Source organism: Trachurus trachurus, assembly GCF_905171665.1.
Source record: "Trachurus trachurus genome assembly, chromosome: 11".
Lineage (NCBI taxonomy): Eukaryota > Metazoa > Chordata > Actinopteri > Carangiformes > Carangidae > Trachurus > Trachurus trachurus.
Window position 1 is genome coordinate 28,409,107 of NC_139904.1, and position 14,038 is coordinate 28,423,144.

The 14,038-nt window shown below is 41.7% G+C and overlaps 1 protein-coding gene across 1 annotated transcript in view; it reads right to left on the reverse strand.

Moving 5' to 3' along the window:
• The window catches only part of LOC310994179 (ubiquitin-conjugating enzyme E2 E2-like), an 88,558-nt gene that overhangs the window by 8,612 nt on the left and 65,908 nt on the right, over positions 1-14,038 (reverse strand). Inside the window, exon 5 of the mRNA XM_083982774.1 lies at positions 698-845. Within this exon, the coding sequence (XP_083838900.1) occupies positions 698-845 (148 nt within the window). The remainder of the gene's footprint in view (positions 1-697; positions 846-14,038) is intronic.

Genomic DNA, 14,038 nt, shown 5'->3' on the forward strand with positions numbered 1-14,038 from the left:
TTTCCACGTTATCAGCTGATTATCTAAAAATAGAACGTTGCGACTTCCGACTCATTTTGCCAGAGCGGGTCACATATTAACACTGTCAAAGTATCAAAGTCTCAGTCCACAGAGAAATACACACAGTCTGTATTCTGAAACTGAGCCTTAAAACCAGCCGTCAGGACTTCCTGTCACTTTGTGATGTCACAAGAAAACAGTTACTGGCCCCAATCCCCGCCCACGAGGAACCACCATCCAACCTCGGAACATTTGGTTTCTCTTGCATTGGCCTGAAATCTGCTCTATTTTTATTCTGTCACTAAGAAAACAGTTAGACAGGTTTAAAAGCAGGTGTGGATGTGGACAGGGTCTGAATTCCACAGTGTCACCTGTATTTATAACTTCCTAAAACAAACAGACTGTCGGTGTTTGCAGGTGTACAAGTTATCAGGGTTTGAACTTCAAAGCTCTCATTTTTTTTATTTTCTATTCCTATCCAACATAGTGTAAACACACTCTGGACCAGCAGGGTCTCACTCTAACAGGTCTGTCCAGCCTCTGTCATGCTGTGAAAACCATGACTTGAGCCTCAAAGTGACAAACGTCTATATACATTATGCTCACAGAGTGGACATGTCCATCAACCTACCACATGTGGACAGAGATATGACAAGGCGAAGTGTGTGTGTGTGTGTGTGTGTCTTGTAGCTCTCACCAGGGTTGCAGTCGGTGAGCAGGGAGCAGATGGACAGCAGGACCTTGGAGATGGTGAGGGCGGGACTCCAGTTGTCCTTCAGGATGTCCAGACAGATCACCCCCTGGCTGTTGATGTTACAGTGGTAGATCCTGGTGCGGAACGTCACCTGGAAACACACAGATCAGAACTAGTGTTTAACAGAGACAAGTCACATTTGAGGTGGCAGAAAAATCTACTTTTGACAATCAGTATTCCACACAGGACGCAGTAGGACAGCTGCTGTTTTTGCAATGATGTGCAGACCATCACTAACAGTCTCCATTAAAATCCAGACAGGCAATCAGATGAAATGCTTCTACATGTGCAGTGACACTACAGTGAACTCCTACTGACAAATAACATATTGATCAGATTGTTCTACTGCTTGTATTAGGTTCAGTATGCTGTATAAATGGAATGTGGACTCATTACCTAGTTCAGTGGTGACACTGAATAGTTAATACAGTTCCTTAACAACAAACATGCAACAGATATCAGCACACTTCAATAAAAATATTATCATCATTTTTGATTCAGTCACATTTGTCCATGATGACTAGCATAATTGTAACCATGCTAGTAACTTAGCATCTAAGGAAATGACCGGAAAGGATATGGAAATGACCTTAGACCTAGATGTCCTGTGTTTATACAACTGATTTAATAAATATATATATATCAGAGCATCACTAACATCTTAGCAACACGAGGCCTGAATAAAACACTCCCTTTGATCCCATGTTTACATAAAACATAGAAATTAGAGCAGGTATAAATGTTCACTTATCATTGAAGACCCTCAAAGATCAGATGTACATTTCTAAACACAAAGCACAAAGCATGAAACCACACAGGAATAATCAATCATGGCAGTGTGTACGCTCTGAATCCAGCCAAACCAGACTACAATAATATGTGGATGGGGCTTAGCTTAGGGCTTTGTTGTGACATCACAAAGTTACAGAAGTCCAGAGAGCTCATTTTAAGACTAGCTCCTATCTGTCTGACAGATCGTTCTCTGTAGTTGTTGTCCCGCATAAGTCAGAGTCAGTCCCCTTTTCATGCGGCGTTCCCCAGGGTTCAGTTTTGGGGCCCATCTTATTTTCTTTATATAAGCTTCCTCTCAGGGAGATCATCTCTCAGTTTGATGGCATCTCATACCATATGTACGCAGATGACCTTCAGTTATATGTTTCCTTTGACCCTGACAGGGCAGAATTAATAACCTCTCTGCAGGACTGCTTGACAGCAATCAAGGACTGGATGGCCAGTAGCTATTTGCAATTAAATGAAGCAAAAACTGAAGTTTTAATTGTTGGCCCTGAAGGCTTGGCCTCTAAAGATGTCACTTGCTAAATTTCAGAATCCAATACAAAATCCCCACCCTTACAGCGCCCTCAACAGTCAGGCCCCTCCATATTTATCTGATCTCCTCTCTTTTTACCCCCCTGTGAGGTCGCTGTGATCTGCTGGAGCCTGCTACTCCATGTTCCACACAGCAGACTGAAAACCAGAGGTGATAGAGCTTTTCAGTCTGTTGCTCCAAAATGGTGGATCTCTCTCCCTTTTTCTGCCGACACGTTTAAAAAACAGTTAAAGATGTATCTGTTTAGGCAGGCATTTCAATAAGCCTGGGGGTATTTGTATTGTGTTGCTGTACTTCTCTTTCAATTGTGCTGCTGCTTTTGTTGTTATTTACTTTGTATAATAATGGTATGATGTTTGTATTTATCATGTATCTGTGAAGCACTTTGTGAGTCTTCTCTGTGAGAAGTGTTATATAAATAAACTGTATGGAGCTTTAACACAAATGTCTACCTTTATACTGTATGGAGCTTTATACAAACACCTACCTTGGATAGCACCTTAAAGGGATAGTAGCATTTTTTTTTTAAAGTAGGGTTGTATGATCTACAAATAGCCCCTAAGTACTTTAATTGCAGTAGAAGACTCTATTTGTAGATCATACAACCCCACTTTAAAAAAATGCTACTATCCCTTTAACAGTCCGGTGAATAAATAAATAAATACACATTGTGATTGGTTTTCAAAATCCAGATGGACGTCTGGTCTGCCAATATCTCATCCTGATGCATTGATAATCTGCTGTATGTCACCTCCATCTGTGAATCCGAAGGCCATTTTAGAGATCAACTGGTCAATACAGTGCAGGAATATGATAGTAGCAGCCTGCTGACAAACTGCAGCTGCTGCTCTCACCAAGCCAACGACACACACTTCATACTGAGGGTGATCCTGTCAGCTCCTGTACATCCACCTTAGTCAACAGTCGAGTGAAGACAGCCTTCACGACTCAGCACAGCCCCACGTCAGCACAAGGAGCACATCATTAAGAGGTGATCTTTGACCCCTCTGTTTCCTTAAAATCAATGATGCTGACCAGGACTGGCAGCTCTCTCTCTCTCTCTCTCTCTCTCTCTCTCTCTCTCTCTCTCTCTCTCTCTCTCTCTCTCTCTCTCTCTCTCTCTCTCTCTCTCTCTCTCTCTCTCTCTCTCTCTCTCTCTCTCTCTCTCTCTCTCTCTCTCTCTCTCTCTCTCTCTCTCAATTCAATTCAATTCAATTGGCTTTATTGGCATGACATACATCGTATATATTGCCAAAGCAAGCGTTTGGAATTAAAGAAAAATAATAATAATCATGACAATTAAGGAAAACAACATTTACAGTATAGTGTTGTCATTACTGAAGAAAGACGTATAATCATTGTAAGTACAATAAACAAAACATCAAACAACAACATTTGTGTCAGCTGACGAGTGTCTCTTCCTGTCCCTCAGTCTATGACAGGCAGAGACATAGACTGCTGCTAGTTTATTATTCTTTGGTTCTTCCCCTAGCAGGATGGGAAGTTTTTCTTCATCTGATAGTTTTAAAAAACCTTTTGTTATAGATTCCAATTTTAGGAAATATGTTTCTCTAATATTTATATATTTCTCACATTTGGTGAGGAAGTGTAGTTCTGTTTCTGGTTGGTTAAGGCTGCAGTGACAGCACAGCCTCTGCTCTGCAGGGAGCCAGGTTTTCCTGTGCCTCCCTGTTTCAATAGCAAGGCTGTGTTCACTCAGTCTGTACTTTGTCAGGGTTCGTTTTAGTTGCTGATCAGTCACCATGCTCAAATAATCTGCTGTGGTGTACTGTCGATTTAGGGCCAAATAGCACTGCATTTTGCTCTGTGTTTTTGTTTGTGTTTGCCAGTAGGTGATGTAGTCTTGTTTTAGCTGTTTAGTAATCTGGTTGGGTCTGATTGGTGAGGTGTTGTGTTCCTGGGCTGAGCCAGTGGGGCAGGTTTGTGATCTCAGCCTCAGGACCAGTTGGGTAAGGGGGTTTCTACTGCTCATGTCTTGGCACTGCAGGGCTTGGAAATGATACGAGAGGGGGTCACTTAGTTTTAGATGTGTCCAAAAGTTAATTGCTCTTTTTTGAATTTTTATTATTAGTGGGTATTTGCCTAATTCTGCCCTGCATGCATTGTTTGTCGCCTTCCTCTGGACATGCAGAAGGATTTTACACAGCTCTGCATGCAGGGTCTCAATGGGGTGTTTATCCCACTGAGTAAAGTTGTGTTTTGTAAGTGGACCCCACACCTCACTGCCATAGAGTGCAATCGGTTCAATAACACTTTGATTTGACAATTAATTTTAGCCAGATTCGTGTTGGTATTTCGGTTTGTATATTTTTCTTTATGGCATAGAAAGCCCGGCGTGCTTTCTCTCTCAGCTCATGAACTGCCTCATTCAAATTTCCAGTATAACTTATTTTTATTCCTAAATAGGTGTAGTGTGTGCAGTATTCTACCTGTTGTGTGCCAATTGAGAATTTATGTAGAATATCCTGGGATCTGTATCTTTTTTGAAATATCATTGCTTTTGTCTTTTTGAGGTTTACTGTCAGGGCCCAGGTCTGACAGTAATGCTCTAACAGATCCAGGCTCTGCTGTAGACCCTGTGCTGTCGGGGACAGCAGAACCAGGTCATCTGCAAAGAGAAGACATTTTATCTCCTGATTGTGGAGACTTACACCAGGTACAGAGGACTTTTCTTTTCTCTCTCTCTCTCTCTCTCTCTCTCTCTCTCTCTCTCTCTCTCTCTCTCTCTCTCTCTCTCTCTCTCTCTCTCTCTCTCTCTCTCTCTCTCTCTCTCTCTCTCTCTCTCTCTCTCTCTCTCTCTCTCTCTCTCTCTCTCTCTATTCTTCTCTGCTTGCTTTGTGGCTGCAGCCCACCACGGTTTATTTTCCTCCTCTTCCTCCCTCCTCCGTCCTCTCATTAACTCTCTGTGCCTCCCGTCACATCTCTTTATGAGAAACAAACAACCCTGGGATACAAGCAGAGCCTCCCTCCTCACGTTCCACGCTGCTATTACTGTGCAGATGATGGACAGAGTAATAAGCAGGATCCTCTCTCTGTTACCTGAGAGGATGTGACAGGAAAAGGGCAGGCAGGCAGGAGAGCATGTGATGGATGGGGACCGGTTGAGCACAAGGTCTTGTGTCTGCTCTAACACCTGTGCTGAAATGGGTTAGTGGTGGCATGTTAATGCTATCAGCCCAGTAGCCATGAAACAGATCCCTGGCTATCTTGCGTGGTAATAGGCTGTAATCCCATCACAGCTGATGCTAATAGATTATGATGCTGCCTCTGTGTAACTAAAGCTACGAGTCTAATCTCGCATCCCCTCTGCACTGTGGCTTCATCCTTCAGCCTCCAAAACACAACCTCTGCATCCCAACTCTGATTTCACTCTCTCATGCGCGTGCTTGCACGCCAGTAAATGCAGCTTTCAAAGAAAACACTTAAATACAAAGAGCTATACGGCAAATGCCACGGCAATCCAGGAATTCGTTTTCTGTCACTGTATTTTCTTCAAAGCTGTAGTTATTCAAATTGGCCTGAGGAAAGCTTCTCACGCAGAACACTTCCTCTGTCTGCAGAGGAAATACACACACGGGTCGGATGACCGAAAAGGTTAAAGGGATAGTCCAACATTTTGGCAAATTGGCCCATTGGCATAGTGTTAGGAGTGTTAGGAGTAGGTTCATTAGCTTTAATTGTAGGTTCATTACCTTTAAAGGGATAGTTCAACATTTTGGCAAATTGGTCCATTGCCATAATCCCTGTAGTGTTAGGAGTAGGTTCGTTACCTTTAATTGTCAGTGCAGCTCACATGGGATTTCTTGGTTTCCCTCATCAAACTCATCAAATACACAATCCAACAACTCCAAAAGCCTCTCGTGGACAAGTTGTGACCTGCACATTCACCACGCTATGAGATAATAACGGAACGTTACCAGATGGATTTGATTTCGAGGTAAATTCATGCAAAATCGCATATGCATGTTCCTGTCGGGGGCAGTCGTTGAGCAAGCAGTCTCTGCATTTGCCTCGAAAACAACTCTGTATCGTAACGTTCCATTATTATCTCATAGCGTGGTGAGTGTGCAGGTCACAACTTGTCCACCAGAGCGTTTTGGAGTTGTTGGATTGTGTATTTGATGAGTTTGATGAGTGAAACCAAGAAATCCCATTAGCCTCCGTAGCGTAGCTCTGAGCAGCTCGCCGCTCTGCTCCGTCGTTCTAAAAATAGCTTGCACCGACAATTAAAGGTAACGAATCTACTCCTAAAACTATAGGGATTATGGCAATGGGCCAATTTGCCAAAATGTTGGACTATCCCTTTAATAAATCACTCATCTCCATTGGAAGTGCAGGACAGATTCCTGAGGAGATTTCACTATTATCCTCAGTATCCTATTTTATATCTTACAAATATATTTCATTGCAATCTAAGATCCTGATGTGAATTCATTTATTTGAGGTAAACGCAAGAAGTGAAAAATTGATCACGTGAGTAAACATTCTCTTTTTACACACCCAGCAGACACACATCGATGTTGACACCCACTTGGATTTGCATTTCTTTCCACACTTTGAACACAGCTCCAACACCTACTCTACTTATAGCTCTGTTTTGATCTCCACCGACTCCAGAGAGAAGCAGAAACACCGCCAGTCACACCTGACCTGATCCACTTTGACAGGAAGAAGTTCCAACCCATGATTACTTAGTAGTAATTACTATATTATTAGATTACGGTCACACCCATCATTGAATTTGGAAACACACCTGTAAGGGCCACATTCTTCCATGATGACTCACACACACACACACACACACACACACACACCATGAAAATAATATCAGCCTGCTGTTAAAAGCTCCACTATGTCGCCCAGCCAGTTTCCTGCTCCATCCCTCTGCGCTGTGTGGGAGTAAACAGACAATGTGCAGTTTTGTTAATCAGTTCTTTCAATGACATTTGCTGCCATGATGACTCTATGTTGCACTGCAGTGACGGGACAGAGCTCAGATGCAGAGTAGAAGCAGAACAAATTAGGAAGAAAAAAAAAGTCACAAAGCCAACACACAGACCCAGTAACCTCGGGGTTGCAGCAACGTCTAATAACCAGCGTTAGCTAACAGCTGTTACCAAGTGAGGCGGTCACAGCAAAACCCCCAAGAGTCCACGGGCGTGTTCTATTATTTATGAAATCAATGTTTGACTTGTAAGAGGAAGACTGTGTTGTTTCTACTTCCAAAAGTGATGCAATCTCACTTAAGTCTGGCTCTTAATTAAAACAAGAGCTCAAATAACACGACAAACCATTTATTTTATAAGGCTGTGTGTGCATATTATAACCTCGACATAGTAGATTAAGGGAACACGTTTTGCATGAAGAGGATTAAACTTGATTTTGTGTTGGATTTAGCAACTGGGATTTTTTATTTCTATATTTCTTAATTAACGTTTTTTTAATTTATTGATTCCAGACAGCATTGTCCCATCTGAATTTTACATCTCGTTATGTTTTCCAGACAGAACATACATTATCTGGTAAGCACTGCATCACGGATGTGCCAAAGCTGCCACCTCATGACTTCAGGTTTATAACATAATGATGATTCCATTGTGTATGTGTTTTTTAAATATTTTTTTGGTAACACTTTATAATAAGTGCACTATTAAGCATTTATAAATACTGAATTCTTCATTTATAACACATTAATACTCATTAGTATGTAGTTTATAAATACAGTTAGTGCTCATCAATGAGAAAATCATTTTTAACTGTGTTTAGATACTGTAATTTATATAACTATGTATTTAAGCATTCCCCCTGTAACCTGATGCATTCTGTATTTTTACTGTGTGTGGGGTGACACCTTAATAGACGTTATCCTTATTCTTACAAATACTAAAGTCCTTCTTTTTCATTTTTATCTTTATTTTCACTCCCTTTCAGAGTCTAACTGGGTTTTTTTTTTTTTAAATGTTCAACAACAATTGAACACATCCAGAGATGATAGGGCTACCTCAGCACGACTAGTACGGACTTTTTTTTTTTTTTTAATAATCTCATGTCACAGTATCTCTGGTCACATGGCCCGACCTCAGAGCGTGTCAAGTAAATCATTTTAATTGCTCTGTAGGCTGCACAGATCCTTCCTTAACTGCGACAAAGCAGATCCCTCTGTTATTACCTCAGCCTTGTTCACATCTATCAGTCTGTTTGGCCGAAAAGGGATGAAAAGCAATTGAGGTGATTCATAGTTTTATAGACAGTCATCGTGTCATAATGTAAATGAGACAGAATGGAGGGTTTGAAGGAGGGAATGTATTGAATGGCTGATCGTCTGCAAGTCTTAGCTTGACTTTATGACTCTTCATGGCACGTTAAACAGCCTATTTCACAAGGAGGGGAACTAGAGTGATATCACGCAGGCGAAGATAAAGTGCAGAGCAGAATTTAGTTCAAAGCCATGAGGAAATTAGGGGAGATGGAGCGGGATAATGTTAGTTAGCGTCTAATCTCGCAGCCTGTCACTGGATAGCTCAGCTGAACAGCTCCTGGAACCCACTAATGTTGGACCAAAAATACAAATCCTGATGAAACGTCCTTGCCATGCTCAACCTCTATCTAAGAGTATCAGTGTCGGCCTTAACGGGGGCTTTATCATCCTAACGTTAGCGAGCGAGCCAGTGGAGCGAGCAGCTGCAGCTGTCAGATCGGTGGCTGTGAGCCGGTGAGCTGCTGGATGGCACAGCTCATAGCCAGACTGGAAAAACAAGGCAGCAGGAGGCCAAGAGTTGAGATGAGCTCTGTTTCCCCCTCAGCGCTGACTGCCAGGAAGGAGGCCGCTTTTTTTTTTTTTTTAAGCCGGTTGAGAGGGAATAAGGAGATGATTGTTTCTCTTTGGGAGTCGTGTTTCGCACCAGACTCGCAGATCAAATATCCCAGGCCGGAACTTAAACGATGGAGTAAATGCAGTTTTGTTGTGAAAAACGCTCAGTGTTTTGTCCGGCGTTATGTGGCGGAGGAAATCCAATCAGAGGTAGGAAGCTGGAGTAAGTCACCAAGCTGTTACAGTCTCTGATGCTGCTGCCAACACAATAATCTGCATTTTGTTCCACTTTTATACTGAGAAGTAAAAGAACTACGAAATAAAGCTGAATTAGCTCAGCGTGTCAGTGTTATCGTCAACACATCTGCCTTCCTTCATGTGGCTGAATGAGTGAGAAGATGAGGCAGAAATGACTCGTATTCAGTCTTATCACTCACTTAAGTTATCACTGTGGCTTCAATGCAGACAAACATTTCTTTAACTCTAGATTTAAAGCAGAAGTAAGCGATCCGGTCGTTTTGGCTAATGCTGCGTTCCAGGCAGGCTTTTGAAACCGTAAATTACAGCTTCAAGTCACAACTTAGGACTACTTTGTAGCGTTCCAGGCAACCCACTCGTGTTTTTCCGACCTGTTTTACCTGTGAAAGTCACTATAACGGCCACTCGTAACTTCCGACCCGTGAACTCGTACCAGATCGAACTGGTACCACTTCACAGGTCGGAAAAACACGAGTTACGAGTTGCCTTGAACGCACCATAAGAGTCCTCGTCCCTACGTCACCACATTCAGGCGCATCCCTTGGCTGCACACAGCCCTGCATGCCGTTCTCTCTCCTCATTGGATAAAAACTGTAGGATACGATAAATGTTTTCTCCTCGGCTCAGAGCAGAGCAGAGGGACTGACAGACCCGTGTTTCGGTCCAAACACTCTATGTAAGTGATTGCTGTCGGAAGATATAACTATTTAAGACTTATATTAACACAAATATATCACTTACTTCTGCTTTAACTCTAGATTTAACTAGATAAGGGGCGCTAAATTCAATTGCATGCTCGTGGTAATACATTTTTGTGTTTGGTTAGCGCACGCAAAACGGGTGATCTACTAAGAGTAACACGCTAAATGACAGCACACGCAGTATTTAAATGAGCGTGGTAATCGTTTCCATCGTGGAGAGTGTGGACAGAGAGCTGGATGGCTGCAAAGACACAATGACATTTGCGGCGTTCGCTGGACTGACCCAGAGACGAGGGAATGCAGAGAGAAAAGAGCTTTAGCCCTGGCTGGCAGGTATTAAATCAATAACCGTACAATGTTTTTGTTTCACAAAGCTGTGCCAGTTAAGACTTGCCTTTCAAACGTACTAAATAAAGACGCAAAAACTGCCACCGCAATCTGTTTCAGGTTTGGTAAATCACATTGCGTGTGCCAAATTAATCTATTTGCATCTACTCCTCCAAATATTTTCCATGTTCTGGCAGAAACACAGAGATATTTGCATATTCATCAAATTATCAAACGCGCTAAATTGATTGTGTGTGCAATCAAGTTTGCACACATTTTTACACACGCAAACCTTTAGTAAAATCAGGCCCCAAGATCAGTGTTGAGTAAAAGTGACATTATTTTAATCAGAAATATGAATTTGAACAGCCAGCATACTGTGAATCTTCTCAAGAAAAATATAAATAAATAAGGATATAATGAATGCACATAAAAATAACTTTGTTTTTCATTAACAGAGCCATCAAGCTAAATTGAGAATATATCAGATATGAAGAAACTGGTGAAAACTGTGTTGTGATCTTCAAAAAGGGTGTAACCGATGTGTCTGTTTGTTGTCAACAGAGCAGCAGCTTAGTTGTCGATCTTTGGCTTGGTCCTGACCGTACAGCTGTTGTGTAGTGTAGTGTACTATGGGATTTGTAGTGTGAGTAGTGTGAGCACCTGCAAGCCATTAATAATAGAAATATGTAATTTTCTCGTCATAAAATTGTATGGCGGATCTGATCCGACCCCGGGGCCTTGAATGTGACACAACTAACACTTTTTTAAATGAATAAATCAAACTGATTATAGTTTGTCTAGTTAGTTTAGTTTGGTATGCAGTGTGATGGAGAACAGATTTTTAAATGAATAAATCAAACTGATTATAGTTTGTCTAGTTAGTTTAGTTTGGTATGCAGTGTGATGGAGAACAGATGAGGTGGTGGATGGATACAACTGGTCTTTAACAGAAGGTGGTTACTATCTCTGTCACTTTGTTGTCTTTCAAGCCTTGGATTTCTGTTTTAATCACTTCCTGGTACTGAACCAGAAAAAAACATATCAAACTTTTTTTTAATTTTTTTTTTAAACCTTTATTTTACCAGGCAAATTGCTTGAGATAAAAAAAATCTCTTTTACAAGCATGGCCTGGCCACTTCAAGACAGTGCAAATACCTCCACTATACTGAACACCTTCAACTCTATCATCACTGTGTTCAGGATTCCCCCTCTTGATCAAAGTGTCTTACATTGTGGATTTGTGTTGTGAATGCTCCTCTTCCCTCCAGAGTTTGAATCCCAATATTTGCGCTGATCATCTGACAGCATCACCCTCAGGACCAGCTTTGCATACAAACCATCGCAGGCAAATTCTGCAGCGTCGCTGCCGTCTCCAGCAAACTCTCTTTCACTTCTCAACCATAATCCAAAGCCAGTCAAATGCTTTGCAGGGTGCACATAGGCAGATAGGCCGACACATGTTCCTGTTCACTTCGTCTTTCTGTTTACCTCAATAACACGTGCTGCTGCAGCCTGGGAGTATTACAAGATTTGAAACCAAAGACACAAAATCTGAAGTACAGTTCTAACCGAAGGAGGCGGCGACCGCTACCAGCCTGCGTGTGTAAATTCTGACACACACTTGCATCAGCAGGAGACACACACACATGCACGCACACAGCCACAAACCCACAGCCACACTGGAGGGAAGCCAATTGCTGCAGAGCACTAGTGGCATGCTAGCAGCATGCATATCAGGAGGGGACACAGCAACATGAAGCAGATCAAAGATAAGCCGGGGATTCTTATCGCTAAAAGATAAAAAAGCAACAGTCAATGGATCATCCTACTAATCACTTTTAGAAATGTGACATCTTGTTTCTCTGTGACACACAGCTCCATTGTTCTCAACACTGACTACAGCACCATGTTCCTGTTAGGAGCAACAAACTGTAGAGGCTTTGGAAGTTACTGCACCGTGTTTTAAAAGAAATATTAAAGGCCCAGTGTGTAAAATGGGGGTAAAACCGTGATATCTAGCGTTCAGATTCTAGATTGCATCGCTCGGTCGCTTGCACTCACCCCTCCCGTCGGCAAAGTGACAGTGGCCTCTGAGGACAAAAAAACTTGTTTACCACGACTGGGATGACTGTTTCAGGAGCATGGAGCGATGAGGTGAAGATCAACCATTTTATAATATGTCTGCTGTTTCCTACTCCTTCTTTTCTTCTGCCTTCTTCTTGTTGGTTCGTTGGTTTATTTATGAACACAAAACTCATGAAACGTGCTCTCTGGTTGGCTGGATTTTACGTTCAGGCTGCTGTACAAACATGGCGGCGCAAGATGGCAACACTCTATAAAGCAAGACCCTTGCTACAGTATAAAAGAAGAATTATAAGGCTACTAAAACCAAATTAATTTTATTTTATAGCGATTATACACCTATACAAATACATTCATGGGTAGTATATTCAATAAAAATTCACCAATAAACCCTGTTAATTATTACACACTGGACCTTTAATGTCAACACCTTCCTCCTCTTTTGATGTTCCAGAGACACTCTGGTTCTGACCCTTTTTCTTGGTACCACCAGAACTACCGGTGCTTTCCACAGCAGAGGAACTGATTACTGAGAAGCTGCAACAACTCATTAGTTCATCAAATTCATTAAACCCTCTGTCTGATCTGAGACAAGCACTGACACTGTGATATTCCTCATAGAGTGCTCAAGTGTAGATTCAAATGGTTGACAAGTGAAAGTTGACAAATCCCCTAAGAAGAAAATGTTGCATTAGGCCGTGATTCCAGTGACAGTGTTTTAAAATAAAAACTATCTTTGTTAAAATGACAGTTATGTGTGCCAGTACAGGAAGAAGGTTATCCACTCTGCGGTTGCTTAGTTGCAGGAAACACTAAGAACACGGAGCAACACAGACAGTTAGATCATTAGAAACACCTGCAAGCAACGACAACTGCAACATGCTCGGAATTGGTAATCCATGTTGCATTCACCACTGACAGGACCCAATTAGGATGCAAAGTATGTGTCTGTGTCTGTGTTGCTGTCGGTCCAGATGACAATGCATCCCCGGTGTTTCCAGAGGAAGACAGAGCCCCCCAGCTGTGGGGCGTGGTGTGCACCGCAGATGTAAAAGTGACAAAAGAGATGAGTTTTAAAAACTACAATCTATCAGTGTGGATGTGCCTTACATTCTATCATCCCCAGTAGCCTTCACTTATGTTTATGTGATCTTCCCTTTTGTTCTGAACTGAATGTTTCCATGAATTGTCATGAGTCAGATACTTTTTCTTTCCAAGAAGTGGAAATGTTTGCTCGCATTACTGGAAGAAATAACTCAAGTGCAACATTTATTGCTCTCTTTAAATCTAGTGTTATTCAGGTGTTTTGTTTATCTTTATATCATCAACATAAATGAAACATTTCCATTAATTAAATGAACAGGTTCTGCAGGAACCAATGGAGTTCAGGCAAGGCAAGATACAGTACGTTTATTTGTGTAACCCATTTTTTTTTTACAAACAGTGTGTCTCAAAGGGCTTTGCACAGCATCATAACAACATCCCAAAAATTCCAAAAACACACTCTGCAACTGGTAAATTGTCATTCCAATCTGCTGCACCCAAACCCTGGAACAATCTGCGTTCAAGATCTCTAATCTGAACATTCTCACTGATGCAACTGCTTCCAGACCCACTGACATCCTGCCGCTGGCTTTCTCATGTGTTTTGCTATTGTATGATTTTACTGTTGTTTTATAATTCTACTTGTATGCGTCATCTGTTGATAGTGTGCCATCAACTTTAACTTTGCAATCCTTTTCAGCCCCTTC